The 19,667-nt window shown below is 42.8% G+C and overlaps 1 protein-coding gene across 1 annotated transcript in view; it reads right to left on the bottom strand.

Moving 5' to 3' along the window:
* Window positions 1-5,355: 5,355 nt before the first annotated feature.
* fntb (farnesyltransferase, CAAX box, subunit beta) overlaps window positions 5,356-19,667 on the bottom strand; it is a 35,687-nt gene continuing 21,375 nt past the window's right edge. Inside the window, exons 10-12 of the mRNA XM_090242470.1 lie at window positions 9,207-9,318; window positions 7,643-7,757; window positions 5,356-7,373 (exon numbers count right to left, since the gene is read on the bottom strand). Of these exons, the coding sequence (XP_090098596.1) occupies window positions 7,236-7,373; window positions 7,643-7,757; window positions 9,207-9,318 (365 nt within the window). The 3' untranslated portion in view covers window positions 5,356-7,235. The remainder of the gene's footprint in view (window positions 7,374-7,642; window positions 7,758-9,206; window positions 9,319-19,667) is intronic.

The raw sequence follows: 19,667 nt of genomic DNA, 5'->3' as shown, positions 1-19,667 counted from the left end.
GGGATTTAGTGACTTGGCATTAGTACTGAGTTGATGTGCAGGGGTAACAGGTAATTGAGGTAGATATGTACATAGGGATTTAGTGACTTGGCATCAGTACTGAGTTGTTGTGCCAGGGTAACAGGTAATTGAGGTAGATATGTACATAGGGATTTAGTGACTTGGCATCAGTACTGAGTTGATGTGCAGGGGTAACAGGTAATTGAGGTAGATATGTACATAGGGATTTAGTGACTTGCCATCAGTACTGAGTTGATGTGCCGGGGTAACAGGTAATTGAGGTAGATATGTACATAGGGATTTAGTGACTTGGCATCAGTACTGAGTTGTTGTGCCAGGGTAACAGGTAATTGAGGTAGATATGTACATAGGGATTTAGTGACTTGCCATCAGTACTGAGTTGATGTGCCAGGGTAACAGGTAATTGAGGTAGATATGTACATATATGTAGGGATGAAGTGACTTGGCATCAGTATGGAGTTGATGTGCCGGGGTAACAGGAAATTGAGGTAGATATGTACATATATGTAGGGATGAAGTGACTTGGCATCAGTACGGAGTTGATGTGCCGGGGTAACAGGTAATTGAGGTAGATATGTACATAGGGATTTAGTGACTTGCCATCAGTACTGAGTTGATGTGCCGGGGTAACAGGTAATTGAGGTAGATATGTACATATATGTAGGGATGAAGTGACTTGGCAACAAGATAGATCAACGCGTAGTGCTGTGGTTACTGGAGTCTAAATAATTAGTGCAAAAAAGGGTCAGTGCAGATTAGTCCAGGTGGTTAACTCTTCAGCAGTCTTGTGGGTAGAAGCTGTTCAGGGTCCCGTTGGTTCCAGACTTGGTGAATGATATACAGTTCAGGATTTGAACATCGTTTAAACCCTCTGTGTCAACCTATCCTACAGAGTTATGAGATGAATGACAGAACTGTGTGTTCCTGTGTTTACGGAGTGCTGACAGACCATCCATCCACCTAGAGGACTGTGTGTTTACTGAGTGCTGACAGTCCATCCATCCACCTAGAGGACTGTGTGTTTACTGAGTGCTGACAGTCCATCCATCCACCTAGTGGACTGTGTGTTTACTGAGTGCTGACAGTCCATCCATCCACCTAGAGGACTGTGTGTTTACTGAGTGCTGACAGCCCATCCATCCACCTAGAGGACTGTGTGTTTACTGAGTGCTGACAGTCCATCCATCCACCTAGAGGACTGTGTGTTTACTGAGTGCTGACAGTCCATCCATCCACCTAGAGGACTGTGTGTTCCTGAGTGCTGACAGTCCATCCATCCACCTAGAGGACTGTGTGTTTACGGAGTGCTGACAGTCCATCCATCCACCTAGAGGACTGTGTGTTTACTGAGTGCTGACAGACCATCCATCCACCTAGAGGACTGTGTGTTCCTGAGTGCTGACAGTCCATCCATCCACCTAGAGGACTGTGTGTTTACTGAGTGCTGACAGTCCATCCATCCACCTAGAGGACTGTGTTTACTGAGTGCTGACAGTCCATCCATCCACCTAGAGGACTGTGTGTTTACTGAGTGCTGACAGTCCATCCATCCACCTAGAGGATTTCGTGTTTTTCTGGTTTGTAATGGCAGCGGGTATCCAGGGCTGCGTTCAGTACGACAAAACGGTGTGCAAACTAATTCAATGGAAACGGAACTGTTAAACTCTGTTGGCCCAGAGGGTGATTACCTTGTGTGTGTGTGTGCTGCCTGAGTTTTGTGATTTCAAACGGCCACACCCCACCAAATAGGAGCAAATGTAACTCAAAACCACAAAACGTAGCAAACAAAGCTAATTGAACACACCCCAGGTGCGTGTCTGGTGTCAAAATGACTGACGGGAGGCATATATAACTCCTGTCATGTCACACAACTGGTTTGCCCTCGCAGGAAAACATAGGGTGTGACACCCTATACCCTACATAATACACTCCTTTTGACAATGGGCCATAGGACTCTGGTCAAAAGTAGTGCACTATGTAGGGAACATAATGCCATTTGGGACAGAGCTGTGTTATGATAGAGGGCAGTTCTGTTCTGTGAGCCGTTTGATGACAAACTGGCCAACAGGGTTGAAGAATTCAAAGAACTGCTTACCCTTCTGACTTCTCAGAAATGAAATGGGTGGAGGCCAGAGACATACATGTAGAGTTTAGACAACTTTTATATTGTTCTAATTCCAGACATTCAGTTACATTGTTAAAATAATGCTCGTTCTGGACATTCAATTCCCCATTCAGTGTTAATGGAGTTCTAACATGGCTGTTATAGAATGTTGTAGTGTCATGTTAATGGGGTTCTAACATGGCTGCTATAGAATGTTGTAGTGTCATGTTAATGGGGTTCTAACATGGCTGTTATAGAATGTTGTAGTGTCATGTTAATGGGGTTCTAACATGGCTGTTATAGAATGTTGTAGTGTCATGTTAATGGAGTTCTAACATGGCTTCTATAGAATGTTGTAGTGTCATGTTAATGGGGTTCTAAAATGGCTGTTATAGAATGTTGTAGTGTCATGTTAATGGGGTTCTAACATGGCTGCTATAGAGTCATGTTGATGGGGTTCTGACATGGCTGCTATAGAATGTTCTAGTGTCATGTTAATGGGGTTCTAACATGGCTGCTATAGAATGTTGTAGTGTCATGTAAATGGAGTTCTAACATGGCTGCTATAGAATGTTGTAGTGTCATGTTAATGGGGGTCTAACATGGCTGCTAAAGAATGTTGTAGTGTCATGTTAATGGGGGTCTAACATGGCTGTTACAGAATGTTGTAGTGTCATGTTAATGGGGTTCTAACATGGCTGCTATAGAATGTTGTAGTGTCATGTTAATGGGGTTCTAACATGGCTGTTATAGAATGTTGTAGTGTCATGTTAATGGGGTTCTAACGTGGCTGTTATAGAATGTTGTAGTGTCATGTTAATGGGGTTCTGACATGGCTGTTATAGAATGTTGTAGTGTCATGTTAATGGGGTTGTAACATGGCTGTTATAGAATGTTGTAGTGTCGTGTTAATGGGGTTCTAACATGGCTGCTATAGAATGTTGTAGTGTCATGTTAATGGGGTTCTAACATGGCTGTTATAGAATGTTGTAGTGTCATGTTAATGGGGTTCTAACATGGCTGCTATAGAATGTTGTAGTGTCATGTTAATGGGGGTCTAACATGGCTGTTATAGAATGTTGTAGTGTCATGTTAATGGGGTTCTAACATGGCTGCTATAGAATGTTGTAGTGTCATGTTAATGGGGTTCTAACATGGCTGTTATAGAATGTTGTAGTGTCATGTTAATGGGGTTCTGACATGGCTGTTATAGAATGTTGTAGTGTCATGTTAATGGAGTTCTGACATGGCTGTTATAGAATGTTGTAGTGTCATGTTAATGGGGTTCTAACATGGCTGTTATAGAATGTTGTAGTGTCATGTTAATGGGGTTCTAACATGGCTGCTATAGAATGTTGTAGTGTCATGTTAATGGGGTTCTAACATGGCTGTTATAGAATGTTGTAGTGTCATGTTAATGGGGTTCTAACATGGCTGCTATAGAATGTTGTAGTGTCATGTTAATGGGGGTCTAACATGGCTGTTATAGAATGTTGTAGTGTCATGTTAATGGGGTTCTAACATGGCTGCTATAGAATGTTGTAGTGTCATGTTAATGGGGTTCTAACATGGCTGTTATAGAATGTTGTAGTGTCATGTTAATGGGGTTCTAACATGGCTGCTATAGAATGTTGTAGTGTCATGTTAATGGGGGTCTAACATGGCTGTTATAGAATGTTGTAGTGTCATGTTAATGGGGTTCTAACATGGCTGCTATAGAATGTTGTAGTGTCATGTTAATGGGGTTCTAACATGGCTGTTATAGAATGTTGTAGTGTCATGTTAATGGGGTTCTGACATGGCTGTTATAGAATGTTGTAGTGTCATGTTAATGGAGTTCTGACATGGCTGTTATAGAATGTTGTAGTGTCATGTTAATGGGGTTCTAACATGGCTGTTATAGAATGTTGTAGTGTCATGTTAATGGGGTTCTGACATGGCTGTTATAGAATGTTGTAGTGTCATGTTAATGTGTTCTAACATGGCTGCTCTAGAATGTAGTGTCATGTTAATGGGGTTCTAACATGGCTGTTATAGAATGTTGTAGTGTCATGTTAATGGGGTTCTAACATGGCTGTTATAGAATGTTGTAGTGTCATGTTGATGCATCATAATGCAGAACTCTCAATGTCCCAACTCTTTGTATATACAGTGGGGAGAACAAGTATTTGATACACTGCCGATTTTGCAGGTTTTTCTACTTACAAAGCATGTAGAGGTCTGTAATTTGTATCATAGGTACACTTCAACTGTGAGAGACGGAACCAGAAAATCACATTGTATGATTTTTAAGTAATTCATTTGCATTTTATTGGGATGGTGTTATTGGGGTTGTACTCATCCTTCTTCTTCCTCCAAACACGGCGAGTGGAGTTTAGTCTCATCAGACCACATGACCTTCTCCCATTCCTCCTCTGGATCATCCAGATGGTCATTGGCAAACTTCAGACGGGTCTGGACATGCGCTGGTTTGAGCAGGGGGACCTTGCGTGCACTGCAGGATTTTAATCCATGACGGCGTAGTGTGTTACTAATGGTTTTCTTTGAGACTGTGGTCCCAGCTCTCTTCAGGTCATTGACCAGGTCCTACTGTGTAGTTCTGGGCAGATCCATCACCTTCCTCATGATCATTGATGCCCCACGAGGTGAGATCTTGCATGGAGCCCCAGACCGAGGGTGATTGACCATCATCTTGAACTTCCATTTTCTAATAATTACACCAACAGTTGTTGCCTTCTCACCAAGCTGCTTGTCCTGTAGCCCATCCCAGCCTTGTGCAGGTCTACATTTTTATCCCTGATGTCCTTACACAGCTCTCTGGTCTTGGCAATTGTGGAGAGGTTGGAGTCTGTTTGATTGAGTGTGAGGACAGGTGTCTTCAGAATTCTTACTGGTTGGTAGATGATCAAATACTTGTGTCATGCAATAAAATGCTTAAAACACATATACTTATAAATCATACAATGTGATTTTCTGGATTTTTGTTTTAGATTCCGTTTCTCACAGTTGAAGTGTACCTATGATAAAACATTACAGACCTCTACATGCTTTGTAAGTAGGAAAACCCGCAAAATCGGCAGTGTATCAAATACTTGTTCTCCCCACTGAATATGGCTCTGACTGGAGCTAGTAACTATTGAAGATATTAATGTGAATAACTTCAGATTGACTTGGCTTAAAACAGCTTTACACAGAGGAGTTTAGGTCAGTCATCCACAAACGTTCTGCACTAGTGGTATGAACATTTATTTGGGTTAATTCACCTTGGTCAGACGACCACAACAGTCACAGGTACATATTACATTTCTGTATAAAGTAAATAACTCACAACCATCCAAGATTCCAACAATTTATACTCAGGCCTTTATTTGGACAGCCCTAATGTTCTCCTCTTCTCCCAATCCCGTGTTTGTCAGTTGGGGACCAGCAATCAACCTGTTTTGCTGGATGGATACTTGTAGTCCACTTCTCAGCAAGCACACCGCTCCACATATACAGTCCCTTCACAACGTTCACAGCCCTTTTAACTTTTCCACATTTTGTGTTACAGACAGAATTTAATATGAATTACATTTTAGATTTTTGTTATTGATAACCATAATGTCAAAAGTGGTCATTTTGTTTGCAGAACATGTTGTTTTTTTAAAATGCTGAAACTATTCCCCCCCTTTTGTTACGACTAATTTAAGTTCAGGAGTAAAAGTGTTAAACAAGTCACATGGACTCACTGTGTTCAATAATAGTGGTTAACATGCTTTTTGAATGACTACCCCCACACATACAGGTAAGGCCCCTCAATCGAGTAGTGAATTGCAAGCACAGATTCAACCACAACGACCAGGGAGGTTTTTCCAATGCCTTCCAAAGAAGGGCACCTATTGGTAGATGGGTAAAAAAAAAAAAAAAAGCTAAATATCCCTTGGAGCATGGCAAAGTTATTTATTACACTTTGTATGGTATATCAATACACCCAGTCACTACAAATATACAGGCGTCCTTCCTAACTCAGTTGCCAGAAAGGAAGGAAACTGCTCTGGGATTTCACCATGAGGCCAACGGTGAGGATGGCTCAACATTGTACTTACTCCACAATACTAACCTAATTGAAAAGAAGGAAGCCTCCATATATCCTGTTGCAACAAGGTACTAAAGTAATACTGCAAAAAAATGTGGCTAATAAATGTAATGTTTTGTCCTGAATACAAAGCGTTATGTTTGGGGCAAAATCCAATACCGCGTTCCATATTTTCAAGAATACTAGTGGCTGCATCATGTTATGGGTATGCTTGTCATTGTTAAGGACTGGGGAGTTTTTCAGGATAAAAAAAAATAACAGAATGGAGCAAAGCACATGCAAAATCCTAGAGGAAAATCTTTCAACCAAACACTGGGAGATGAATTCACCTTTGAGCAGAACAATAAGCTAAAACACAAGGCCAAATCGACATTGGATTTGCTTAACCAAGACGACATTGAATATTTGAGTTGTCTCGTTACAGTTTTTACTTACATCTACTTGAAATTCTATGACAAGACTTGAAAATGGCATTCAAGTCTTATCAATGATTAACAACCATTACTTTTTAAAGAATAATGTGTGAACTTACACATATATATATATATATATATATATATATATATATATATATATATATATATATATATATATATATATATATATATGTATGTATATATAAAAAAACACTTTTTTAAAAAAAGGTAGAATTCTGTGTAGATCGTTGACCAAAAATGACAATTTAACCCATTTTAATCCCACTTTGTAACATCAAAAATTTGGAAAAAGTCAAGTGGTGTGAATACATTCTGAAGGCACTAGAAGTTGCTCCTAACCACAGATCTAGGAACAGATTTCCCCTGAATCCAAAGGAGGATGACAAAAATATCTGATCCTGTATCAGGGGTTGTGTGCCACTACTACCTTATCCCAGAGTTTATCATTGCAGTCGTAGTGCAAAATAATCACCGATATAGACAAACCTTGCATCCCAAGTAACTATTCATGTGATCAAGATAAGCGATTCGGAGCCTCGCCTTCATGCTCAAATTGACCCCCTCAAATACGCTCATAGCCATGCCTACACTGTGAGCACTAGGAGTGGTCAGCGGTAGTGTTGCAGGCCGAGGAACCCTCTTTCTGTGCAGGCACGGGGACAGGCAGCTGGTGGAAGTGTTGGATGGCCTGGGCTACCTTCTCTGGACAGATGTTGTAGACGGGGTGGCTGGGGGCCTGGAGAGAAGAAAACACAACTATTTAAAGCCATGCTCTGTAAAATGTGAATTCCATTAAAGAGTTGGCCACCAGCTAAAATGTAAACAATGTAGCGTTCACATGATAGGGCTCCCTAAGGATGGGAACAGGAAACGGTCCACTTCTGGGTCATACTGTATGATGTTCATGCTAATTTAACAAGAAAGTGTCTACAAATCAGAAAGGGGAGCATGATACTTTTTAAAAAATCTGGATGAAACATTCTCGAAAAACTCCTAAAGGCTCACCAGTCGGTTCTCCTCCCGGCCGACGATCAGCTCGTGGTGCAGATCCATGTTGCCAAAGTGCTGCGCTACGGACAGACCACTCAGACAGTAACAGGTGTGGTAGAAGTCTCTGGATCTTGAGGAGGAAAGGAAGAGGAATGTGTGAAAGGGAGGTTCACAGGTTTTTGTTTTCTGCAATCAATTTATTGTAAAAAAAAAAAAAGGGTGTGTCTCTGTAGGTAATACACACAGGTAACTGCCAAAATAAAGGAAACACCAACATCAGGAGTCTTAATAGGACACCACGAGCCTCCAGAACAGCTTCAATGCACCGTGGCATCGATCCCCCTATGTCTCTTTGAGACAATAAGAAAAAATTCAATGCAAGATGGAATAAATGAGCTGCAAAGAGCAAATCAGCAGGTAGGCTGTTTAATCTGAATGGGGTTGGGGAGAAACCGCAGCATGTGGCCTCTACTGGGGCAGCAGGGTATCCTAGTGGTTAGAGCGTTGGACTTGTAACCGAAAGTTTGCAAGTTCAAATCCCCGAGCTGACAAGGTACAAATCTGTCCTTCTGCCCCTGAACAGGCAGTTAACCCACTGTTCCCAGGCCGTCATTGAAAATAAGAATTTGTTCTTAACCGACTTGCCTGGTTAAATAAAGGTACAATGGATTTAATGGTGCTTCGTGGGATGTTCAAAGTTTCTGATATTGTTTTTTTTATAACCAATCCCTGATCTGTACTTTGTCCCTGACCTGTTTGGAGAGCTCCTTGGTCTTTCCCATGAAAGGCCGCTTGCCTAGCGGTGTTGCAGACTCATGTCAGAACAGGTGTATATATACACACACCAAGATTATGTGACACTTAAAGTCCACCTGTGTGCAATCTAACTAATTATGTGACTTCTGAAGGTAATTGGTTGCACCAGATCTTACTTAGGGACTTCATAGCAAAGTGGGTCAATACATCATATGCAAGCACCACTTTTCAGTTTATTTATTTATAGAATCTTTAAAAACAAGTTATTTTTTCCACTTCACCAATTTGGACTATTTTGTGCATGTCCATTACATGAAATCCAAATAAAAATCCATTTAAAATTACAGGTTGCTATGCAACAAAACAGGAAAAACGCCAAGGGGGATGAATATCTTTGCAAGGCACTGTATGTATATGTAGTGTGTGTGTGTGTGTGTGTATATAGTGTGTGTGTGTGTGTATATAGTGTGTGTGTGTGTGTGTGTATATAGTGTGTGCGTGTGTGTGTATATAGTGTGTGTGTGTGTGTATAGTGTGTGTGTGTGTGTGTGTGTGTGTGTGTGTGTATAGTGTGTGTGTGTGTGTGTGTGTATAGTGTGTGTGTATAGTGTGTATGTGTGTGTATAGTGTGTATGTGTGTGTGTGTATGTGTATGTGTGTGTATAGTGTGTGTATAGTGTGTATGTGTGTGTGTGTATGTGTATGTGTGTGTATAGTGTGTGTATAGTGTGTATGTGTGTGTATAGTGTGTATGTGTGTGTATAGTGTGTATGTGTGTGTATGTGTGTGTATAGTGTGTATGTAGTGTGTTTAGGGTACATACTTGCCAGGCTTGTCCAGCAGCCCGCCAGCAGGGTTCTGACAGCAGAGGAGGATGTACTCCTGCAACGCCTGCTGCTCAAACATCCACTTCTGCAGGCTCAATGTAGAGTCCCCTGTTGGTCAACAAAAAATGAACAAAAACTCCAAAACCAGAGGCTAGTACTTTTCAGACCAGGGGTCGTAGAGAATGTGGTCCGCCTGCCGCTCTGGCTATCGATCGGTCCGCCTGCCTGCCCCTCTCTCTCTCTCTCTCTCTCTCTCTCTGTCTGTCTGTTGGTCCGTCCGCCTGCTTCTGTCTGTCTGTCAATCCGTCTGCCTGCCTGCTTCTGTCTGTCTCTCGGTCCGTCTGCCTGCCTGCTTCTGTCTGTCTGTCTGTCGGTCCGCCTGCCTGCTTCTGTCTGTCCGTCTGCCTGCTTCTGTCTGTCTGTCGGTCCTTCAGCCTGCTTCTGTCTGTCGGTCCGTCTGCCTGCTTCTGTCTGCCTGCTTCTGTCTGTCGGTCGGTCGGTCGGCCCGTCTGCCTGCCAGTCCAGTTTAATTAGAAATTAGTATTAATTAGTAAACATAAAAAATAAAAAAACTTTCTATTTTGACATTGCTACGAGATGTCGCCAGGGCCAATAGATGGTGTTGCTGTTATGTGTATCTTAGTGTGATACTATATAGTACCAGTGAGCCAAGTTAGGCATTACAATGCACTGAATGGAGCTGTGCATACGAGACACTGTGATACTGAAGTAAAGACCTTCTAAAAAATCAACATTACCGTGGTCCTGTCCCGAATAATCAGCATACAAAAACATGACAGAAGACTAAACCAAATAGGTATTATCCTCGACGAATCAAAAAAGACACACGGAGAAATGCACAGGAGGAAGGGGGCGTGCCAACTAGCTACAACCCCCCCCCCCCCCCCCCCCCCCCCCCCCCCCCCAATACAAATCAAAAAACCAACAACGACTTACCTGTTAAACCCCATACCAGAGCCTATGGTCATGAAGGGCAATACCTACAACTGGACATTGTTTAGAGCACAATGGGGAAGCTATGAGATAGCTACAGGTCTGGACGAAAAGGAAGCAGAGGTCTGTATCATAACTCTGCTAACCGTGATGGGAAAGGAATGTCCCATCTTACAGTGGAATCTGCACATGTCTAAAGCAGAGAGAACTGACCTGGTAAAAACATTTTATAGAGGAGCTACAGAAACACTCATTCAAGTTTTTTTTTTTTAACCTTTATTTAACTAGGCAAGTCAGTTAAGAACAAATTCTTATTTTCAATGACGGCCTAGGAACAGTGGGTTAACTGCCTGTTCAGGGGCAGAACGACAGATTTTTACCTCGTCAGCTCGGGGGTTTGAACTTGCAACCTTCTGGTTACTAGTCCAACGCTCTAACCACTAGGCTACCCTGCCGCCCCGGGGTACGTGCTCTATGAAAAAAGGGTACACGTTTAACGCTGGTCAACAGAGTCGACGTGAAACATCCGAGCAAGCTGTGTAGACGTGTGAATTACGAGAGGTACTGGGTTCGTGTCGGGCACGAAAAGACAAAGCTACGTCACAGAACCTGAACAAAGTCATAGACACGTGTCCTTCAAGTGGACCAGAGACATCATACCGACCGTAAGAGACCGGCACAATCAAAAGGCCAAACCTATGGGCGTAAAACAGAGTTCCCAGGGGACACTAATAAAAACAGACTGCCAAACAACTTACCCTGTCATTACAGAGGTTCAGTACATGCCAAAGCCAAATGCCTAGCATACCTGTAAACACACACAACACATACCTCAACACATACCTCAACACATACCTGTAAACAAACACAACACATACCTCAACACATACCTGTAAACAAACACAACACATGCCTCAACACATGCCTCAACACATGCCTCAACACATGCCTCAACACATGCCTCAACACATACCTCAACACATGCCTCAACACATACCTCAACACATCTCACAGGTTAATAACTCTGAAAGACGAGGCAAAACAAACTAGCTCCACTCAGCGCTGACCCATTGACAATACAACCTCAGTCATACAATTAAAACGTCAACTAGACACGGGATCAACGGTGAATGTCATGAAACTACAGGGGGAGTCACGGAAGATGGAAGATGTCATTCCAGTTCTCCAACCAAGAACAGCTACAGTAAACCTTTATGACGGCACACTGATAAATCCAACAGAGGCAAACAATCTCAAAGCAGATCATGATGGAAAAATGGTTTCATATCAAATTTCAGGTCATGGAGACATCCCAGCTTCCTCTCCTGTCAGCTGACATGTGAGACTCAGGGTACTACATGGGAACCATGCCAACTTCCTCTCCTGTCAGCTGACACGTGAGACTCAGCCTACTACATGTGAACCATGCCAACTTCCTCTCCTGTCAGCTGACACGTGACACTCAGTCTACTACATGGGAACCATGCCAACTTCCTCTCCTGTCAGCTGACACTTGTGAAAGACTCAGGGTACTACATGGGAACCACAGCCAAAATGTTACATCACATCAACACCCCAAGCACCACATCCACTGAGGAGATCATGTCCAAGTACAAGGACGTGTCAGATGGTCTTGCCTGCCTTCCCGGAGAGTCACACCCAGAAGCAGACGACGCAGCCGTGCCTGTGTAGCAGCTACCAAGACGGACACCTATTCCACCGAATAGAAAAAAATAAACCACAAAGGCCATACATTCAATGGACAATGCAGACATCATCACGAAAGTCACAGAGCCTACACCCTGGATTAACAGCACGGTTGTCATTGACAAACCTGATAGACTACAAATATGCACAGACCATAGTGCACTCAACAAAGCCTTATAACGGAGATCCCACTTCCAGATGCCCACAATAGAAGAGATTTCTACCGGAGATCTCCAACACAAAGGGTATTCTCAGTACTCAGTGACAAAGATAGATATTGGCAAGGCCCAACTTGATGAAGTGAGCAGCTCTCTAACAACTTCCTGTACACCCGTGGGCAGGTACAGACGGCTGAGAATGCCATTTGGAATCAAGCCAGCAGCTGACGAAAACCAACGCAGACAGTGGTGACGCACTACAGGGACTTTAATAAGTTAATGTGATCGCGGATGACATTGTATCCTATGGATGTGGTGACACACACACACACCGAGATTGATGGCAGATCATGACCGAAATCTCACAGTTCTCCTGCAGAGAGCAAGAGATGTCAACCTGAAGCTGAATAAAAAAAAAATTAAAAACTGGTTAAAGCTACCTCGTGTGACATTACACGGGTCACGTTCTCACCCAGAGAAAATAACAGACATTCAGTACACCGCTCGACGTCAAGTCACTACAACGGCTGTTAGGGTTTGTGAACCATCTTCCAAAATTCATTCCGCGCTCATCTGATGTGTGTGTGTGTGTGAGCCACTCGGAAGACTGATCGACAAGGACATCGACTGGACATGGCTACCACAGTCTCAACCGCTGAGTCATGGTATCAATCAGTCAACAACACCCAGCGCTCAAACACTACAACCTGAACGAGGAAGTCACACTGCGGTGTGATGCCAGTGAGGCAGGTTTGGGTGCAGCCCCGTCACAGAAAGGACAACCCTGTTGCACTTAACCTCCAGAACATTTGACTCAGACAGAACAAAGATATGCACAGATTGAGAAAGAACGTCTCGTCATTATTTTTGGAATGTGACAAGTTCGACCAGTATCTGCACGGCAGAGAGTTCATCACAACACAAAGCGACCACAAAACGCTGGAGCCCGTCTTAAAAAAATAAAATCCCTACTCACAACACCCAAGAGACTACAGAGAACGTTGCCAAGGCTACAGAAGATACCCCACGTGCAACACAACAACGGCAAAGAACTACATGGAGCCGACTTCCTGTCCAGAACAGCTCAAACCCAGGGAACAGACAACATGCCAACACCAGCCACGGTCTACGCTGTGGGTCTAGACACAACTGAAACCCGGAACAGGTGGATCCAACCAGTGATGTCCACATTCTCCACAAAAAAAACAATGGAGTGAAAGTACACTGTTCCCAGGACCAACTGTTTCAGACAATGCAAAAAAAAATCAACAAAATGTCTGGCCTGGAACCAAACAGGTTGTGAGTAACACTGAAAGATCCCTGGACGCACAAAAAGGATCTCACCGCAGACAATGGACAGATATTCTCAAGAGAGAAAAAGGGTCTTCACCCCCGACATGTTACCCACGGATTTAAAAGGGTCTTCACCCCCCGACATGTTACCCACGGATTTAAAAGGGTCTTCACCCCCGACATGTTACCCACGGATTTAAAAGGGTCTTCACCCCCCGACATGTTACCCACGGATTTAAAAGGGTCTTCACCCCCCGACATGTTACCCACGGATTTAAAAGGGTCTTCACCCCCCGACATGTTACCCACGGATTTAAAAGGGTCTTCACCCCCCGACATGTTACCCACGGATTTAAATGGGTCTTCACCCCCCGACATGTTACCCACAGATTTAAAAGGGTCTTCACCACCCGACATGTTACCCACGGATTTAAAAGGGCCTCCACCCCCCGACATGTTACCCACAGATTTAAAAGGGTCTTCACCACCCGACATGTTACCCACAGATTTAAAAGGGTCTTCACCACCCGACATGTTACCCACGGATTTAAAAGGGCCTCCACCCCCGACATGTTACCCACGGATTTAAAAGGGTCTTCACCCCCCGACATGTTACCCACGGATTTAAAAGGGTCTTCACCACCCGACATGTTACCCACGGATTTAAAAGGGCCTCCACCCCCGACATGTTACCCACGGATTTAAAAGGGCCTCCACCCCCGACATGTTACCCACGGATTTAAAAGGGTCTTCACCCCCCGACATGTTACCCACGGATTTAAAAGGGCCTCCACCCCCGACATGTTACCCACGGATTTAAAAGGGTCTTCACCCCCGACATGTTACCCACGGATTTAAAAGGGCCTCCACCCCCGACATGTTACCCACGGATTTAAAAGGGCCTCCACCCCCGACATGTTACCCACGGATTTAAAAGGGCCTCCACCCCCGACATGTTACCCACGGATTTAAAAGGGCCTCCACCCCCGACATGTTACCCACGGATTTAAAAGGTTCTTCACCCCACGACATGTTACCCACAGATTTAAAAGGGTCTTCACCACCCGACATGTTACCCACAGACTTAAAAGGGTCTTCACCACCCGACATGTTACCCACAGACTTAAAAGGGTCTTCACCCCCGACCTGTTACCCACGGATTTAAAAGGGCCTCCACCCCCGACATGTTACCCACGGATTTAAAAGGGCCTCCACCCCCGACATGTTACCCACGGATTTAAAAGGGCCTCCACCCCCGACATGTTACCCACGGATTTAAAAGGGCCTCCACCCCCGACATGTTACCCACGGATTTAAAAGGGCCTCCACCCCCGACATGTTACCCACGGATTTAAAAGGGCCTCCACCCCCGACATGTTACCCACGGATTTAAAAGGTTCTTCACCCCACGACATGTTACCCACAGATTTAAAAGGGTCTTCACCACCCGACATGTTACCCACAGACTTAAAAGGGTCTTCACCCCCGACCTGTTACCCACGGATTTAAAAGGGCCTCCACCCCCGACATGTTACCCACGGATTTAAAAGGGCCTCCACCCCCGACATGTTACCCACGGATTTAAAAGGGCCTCCACCCCCGACATGTTACCCACGGATTTAAAAGGGCCTCCACCCCCGACATGTTACCCACGGATTTAAAAGGGCCTCCACCCCCGACATGTTACCCACGGATTTAAAAGGGCCTCCACCCCCGACATGTTACCCACGGATTTAAAAGGGCCTCCACCCCCGACATGTTACCCACGGATTTAAAAGGTTCTTCACCCCACGACATGTTACCCACAGATTTAAAAGGGTCTTCACCACCCGACATGTTACCCACAGACTTAAAAGGGTCTTCACCACCCGACATGTTACCCACAGACTTAAAAGGGTCTTCACCACCCGACATGTTACCCACAGACTTAAAAGGGTCTTCACCCCCGACCTGTTACCCACGGATTTAAAAGGGTCTCCACCCCTGACATGTTACCCACGGACTTAAAAGGGCCTCCACCCCCGACATGTTACCCACGGATTTAAAAGGGCCTCCACCCCTGACATGTTACCCACAGACTTTCCACTCTGGCCACTCGGACAGAGAGGCCGGCCTCAGAAAAGGCACGTGATGCTGTTTTCTGTCCAAGGAGGACGTAAAGATCCTTATCAGCAAATGTTCCACCTGCAACATCATCCAGAGGAGACAGCCATCTAGTGAATGGTAAAAATGACAGCAGAAACAGAGGAGACAGCCATCTAGTGAATGGTAAAAATGACAGCAGAAACAGAGGAGACAGCCATCTAGTGAATGGTAAAAATTACAGCAGAAACAGAGGAGTCAGCCATCTAGTGAATGGTAAAAATTACAGCAGAAACAGAGGAGTCAGCCATCTAGTGAATGGTAAAAATGACAGCAGAAACAGAGGAGTCAGCCATCTAGTGAATGGTAAAAATGACAGCAGAAACAGAGGAGTCAGCCATCTAGTGAATGGTAAAAATGACATCAGAAACAGAGGAGACAGCCATCTAGTGAATGGTAAAAATGACAGCAGAAACAGAGGAGTCAGCCATCTAGTGAATGGTAAAAATTACAGCAGAAACAGAGGAGTCAGCCATCTAGTGAATGGTAAAAATTACAGCAGAAACAGAGGAGACAGCCATCTAGTGCATGGTAAAAATTACAGCAGAAACAGAGGAGTCAGCCATCTAGTGAATGGTAAAAATTACAGCAGAAACAGAGGAGACAGCCATCTAGTGAATGGTAAACATTACAGCAGAAACAGAGGAGACAGCCATCTAGTGCTAGTGAATGGTAAAAATTACAGCAGAAACAGAGGAGACAGCCATCTAGTGAATGGTAAAAATTACAGCAGAAACAGAGGAGACAGCCATCTAGTGAATGGTAAAAATCACAGCAGAAACAGAGGAGACAGCCATCTAGTGCTAGTGAATGGTAAAAATTACAGCAGAAACAGAGGAGACAGCCATCTAGTGAATGGTAAAAATGACAGCAGAAACAGAGGAGACAGCCATCTAGTGCTAGTGAATGGTAAAAATTACAGCAGAAACAGAGGAGACAGCCATCTAGTGAATGGTAAAAATCACAGCAGAAACAGAGGAGACAGCCATCTAGTGCTAGTGAATGGTAAAAATTACAGCAGAAACAGAGGAGACAGCCATCTAGTGAATGGTAAAAATGACAGCAGAAACAGAGGAGACAGCCATCTAGTGAATGGTAAAAATCACAGCAGAAACAGAGGAGACAGCCATCTAGTGCTAGTGAATGGTAAAAAATTACAGCAGAAACAGAGGAGACAGCCATCTAGTGAATGGTAAAAATTACAGCAGAAACAGAGGAGACAGCCATCTAGTGAATGGTAAAAATCACAGCAGAAACAGAGGAGACAGCCATCTAGTGCTAGTGAATGGTAAAAATTACAGCAGAAACAGAGGAGACAGCCATCTAGTGAATGGTAAAAATGACAGCAGAAACAGAGGAGACAGCCATCTAGTGCTAGTGAATGGTAAAAATTACAGCAGAAACAGAGGAGACAGCCATCTAGTGAATGGTAAACATTACAGCAGAAACAGAGGAGACAGCCATCTAGTGCTAGTGAATGGTAAAAATTACAGCAGAAACAGAGGAGACAGCCATCTAGTGAATGGTAAAAATGACAGCAGAAACAGAGGAGACAGCCATCTAGTGAATGGTAAAAATCACAGCAGAAACAGAGGAGACAGCCATCTAGTGCTAGTGAATGGTAAAAAATTACAGCAGAAACAGAGGAGACAGCCATCTAGTGAATGGTAAAAATTACAGCAGAAACAGAGGAGACAGCCATCTAGTGAATGGTAAAAATCACAGCAGAAACAGAGGAGACAGCCATCTAGTGCTAGTGAATGGTAAAAATTACAGCAGAAACAGAGGAGACAGCCATCTAGTGAATGGTAAAAATGACAGCAGAAACAGAGGAGACAGCCATCTAGTGCTAGTGAATGGTAAAAATTACAGCAGAAACAGAGGAGACAGCCATCTAGTGAATGGTAAAAATCACAGCAGAAACAGAGGAGACAGCCATCTAGTGCTAGTGAATGGTAAAAATTACAGCAGAAACAGAGGAGACAGCCATCTAGTGAATGGTAAACATTACAGCAGAAACAGAGGAGACAGCCATCTAGTGCTAGTGAATGGTAAAAATTACAGCAGAAACAGAGGAGACAGCCATCTAGTGAATGGTAAAAATGACAGCAGAAACAGAGGAGACAGCCATCTAGTGAATGGTAAAAATGACAGCAGAAACAGAGGAGTCAGCCATCTAGTGAATGGTAAAAATGACAGCAGAAACAGAGGAGACAGCCATCTAGCGCTAGTGAATGGTAAAAATCACAGCAGACAGCTGTACAACTCAGGACCCCCCCCCATCGTCCAGACAACTCAGGACCCCCCCCCATCGTCCAGACAACTCAGGACCCCCCTCCCATCGTCCAGACAACTCAGGACCCCCCCCCCCCCCCCCAAATCGAATCGGATGTGGTCACATGCTCCGAATACAAACAGGTTCACATGACCGTGAAGTGTTGACTTACAAGCCCTTAAACAAACAATGCAGTTCAAGAAAGGGTTAAGAAAATATTTACTAAATTAGGTTTAAAAAAATAATAATTAAAGAGCAACAATAAAATAAGAAATTACCTTTTTCTAATGATACCCTTTATGTGTCTCAACTCCTCACATCGGTTTTAGTAGTGTCTGCTCTGTGCACAGAGTATCACTGCACATTGATTATGGAAACTGAATGCTCAGTTTGTCGCGGGCGGCTTTGGGGTACCGCGTACCGCTAGCAGCAATTTAGCCAAAGACTGTTATACGAGGTGTGTTGTCTGTGTTTTACACATGTGCAATAAGCATAAAACACAATGAAATAAGGAATTGGCAAATCGTTCTCATTCTGAGACATAAGGTAGGCCAACATCTCAACAAAGTGGACAGGCTGAGACGGACAGCCGGGTGTGTTCATAAAGCAACAGTGGAAACCTTGTCAGCTAGCAAATAGAGTCAAGTTGAACTATAAAAAGATGAGCTGGCTACTCACTAGCACGTGGGCTTGAGAGGTTGTTGAGGAGACCGGTGTTAGTTTTCTACAGCCTAATGCCTGCTACAAGAAGTTAGTTATTATTAGTGAACGGGCACTATGAATGGTTCTAGATGAAAAAAGTCTCCTTTTCATAGACAGACTTGTAATCCAGATCAGTGATTTATTGCAAAAACAAAACAGGTTAAAACTATTTTGATGAAATCATTTAAATTATTAGTGGGGTGTTTATGGAAGACGGCACAAGTCCTGATTTCATTACATTATTGTTTACCGTTTTAAAATGCAGTGTATTACCCTTAAAATGTACAACAAAGTCTCTCTCTCTCTCTCAACAAAGCATATTAATTAGAAATCAATCAATCTATATCTATATCTATATCTATAGATATCTATCTATCTATCTATATATATATATATATATATATATAGATATATCTATATATCTCTATCTATCTATATCTCTATCTATACATCTCTATCTATACATCTCTATCTATATATCTCTATCTATATATCTCTATCTATATATCTCTATCTATCTATCTCTATCTATATATCTCTATCTATCTATCTATCTATCTATCTATCTATCTATATATCTCTATCTATATATCTCTATCTATATATCTCTATCTATCTATATCTCTATCTATACATCTCTATCTATACATCTCTATCTATATATCTCTATCTATATATCTCTATCTATATATCTCTATCTATCTATCTCTATCTATCTATCTCTATCTATATATCTCTATCTATCTATCTATCTATCTATCTATCTATATATCTCTATCTATATATCTCTATCTATATATCTCTATCTATATATCTCTATCTATCTATCTCTATCTATCTATCTCTATCTATCTATCTCTATCTATCTATCTATCTATCTATATATCTCTATCTATATATCTCTATCTATATATCTCTATCTATACATCTCTATCTATACATCTCTATCTATACATCTCTATCTATATATCTCTATCTATACATCTCTATCTATACATCTCTATCTATACATCTCTATCTATATATCTCTATCTATATATCTCTATCTATATATCTCTATCTATCTATCTCTATCTATCTATCTCTATCTATCTATCTCTATCTATCTATCTATCTATCTATATATCTCTATCTATATATCTCTATCTATATATCTCTATCTATACATCTCTATCTATACATCTCTATCTATACATCTCTATCTATACATCTCTATCTATATATCT

This window comes from Oncorhynchus mykiss, chromosome 8 (assembly GCF_057628025.1).
Source record: "Oncorhynchus mykiss isolate SJ-2025 chromosome 8, ASM5762802v1, whole genome shotgun sequence".
Classification (NCBI taxonomy): Eukaryota; Metazoa; Chordata; class Actinopteri; order Salmoniformes; family Salmonidae; genus Oncorhynchus; species Oncorhynchus mykiss.
Note: the sequence above shows the minus strand (reverse complement) of the source record. Positions and strands in the feature narration are given on the sequence as shown.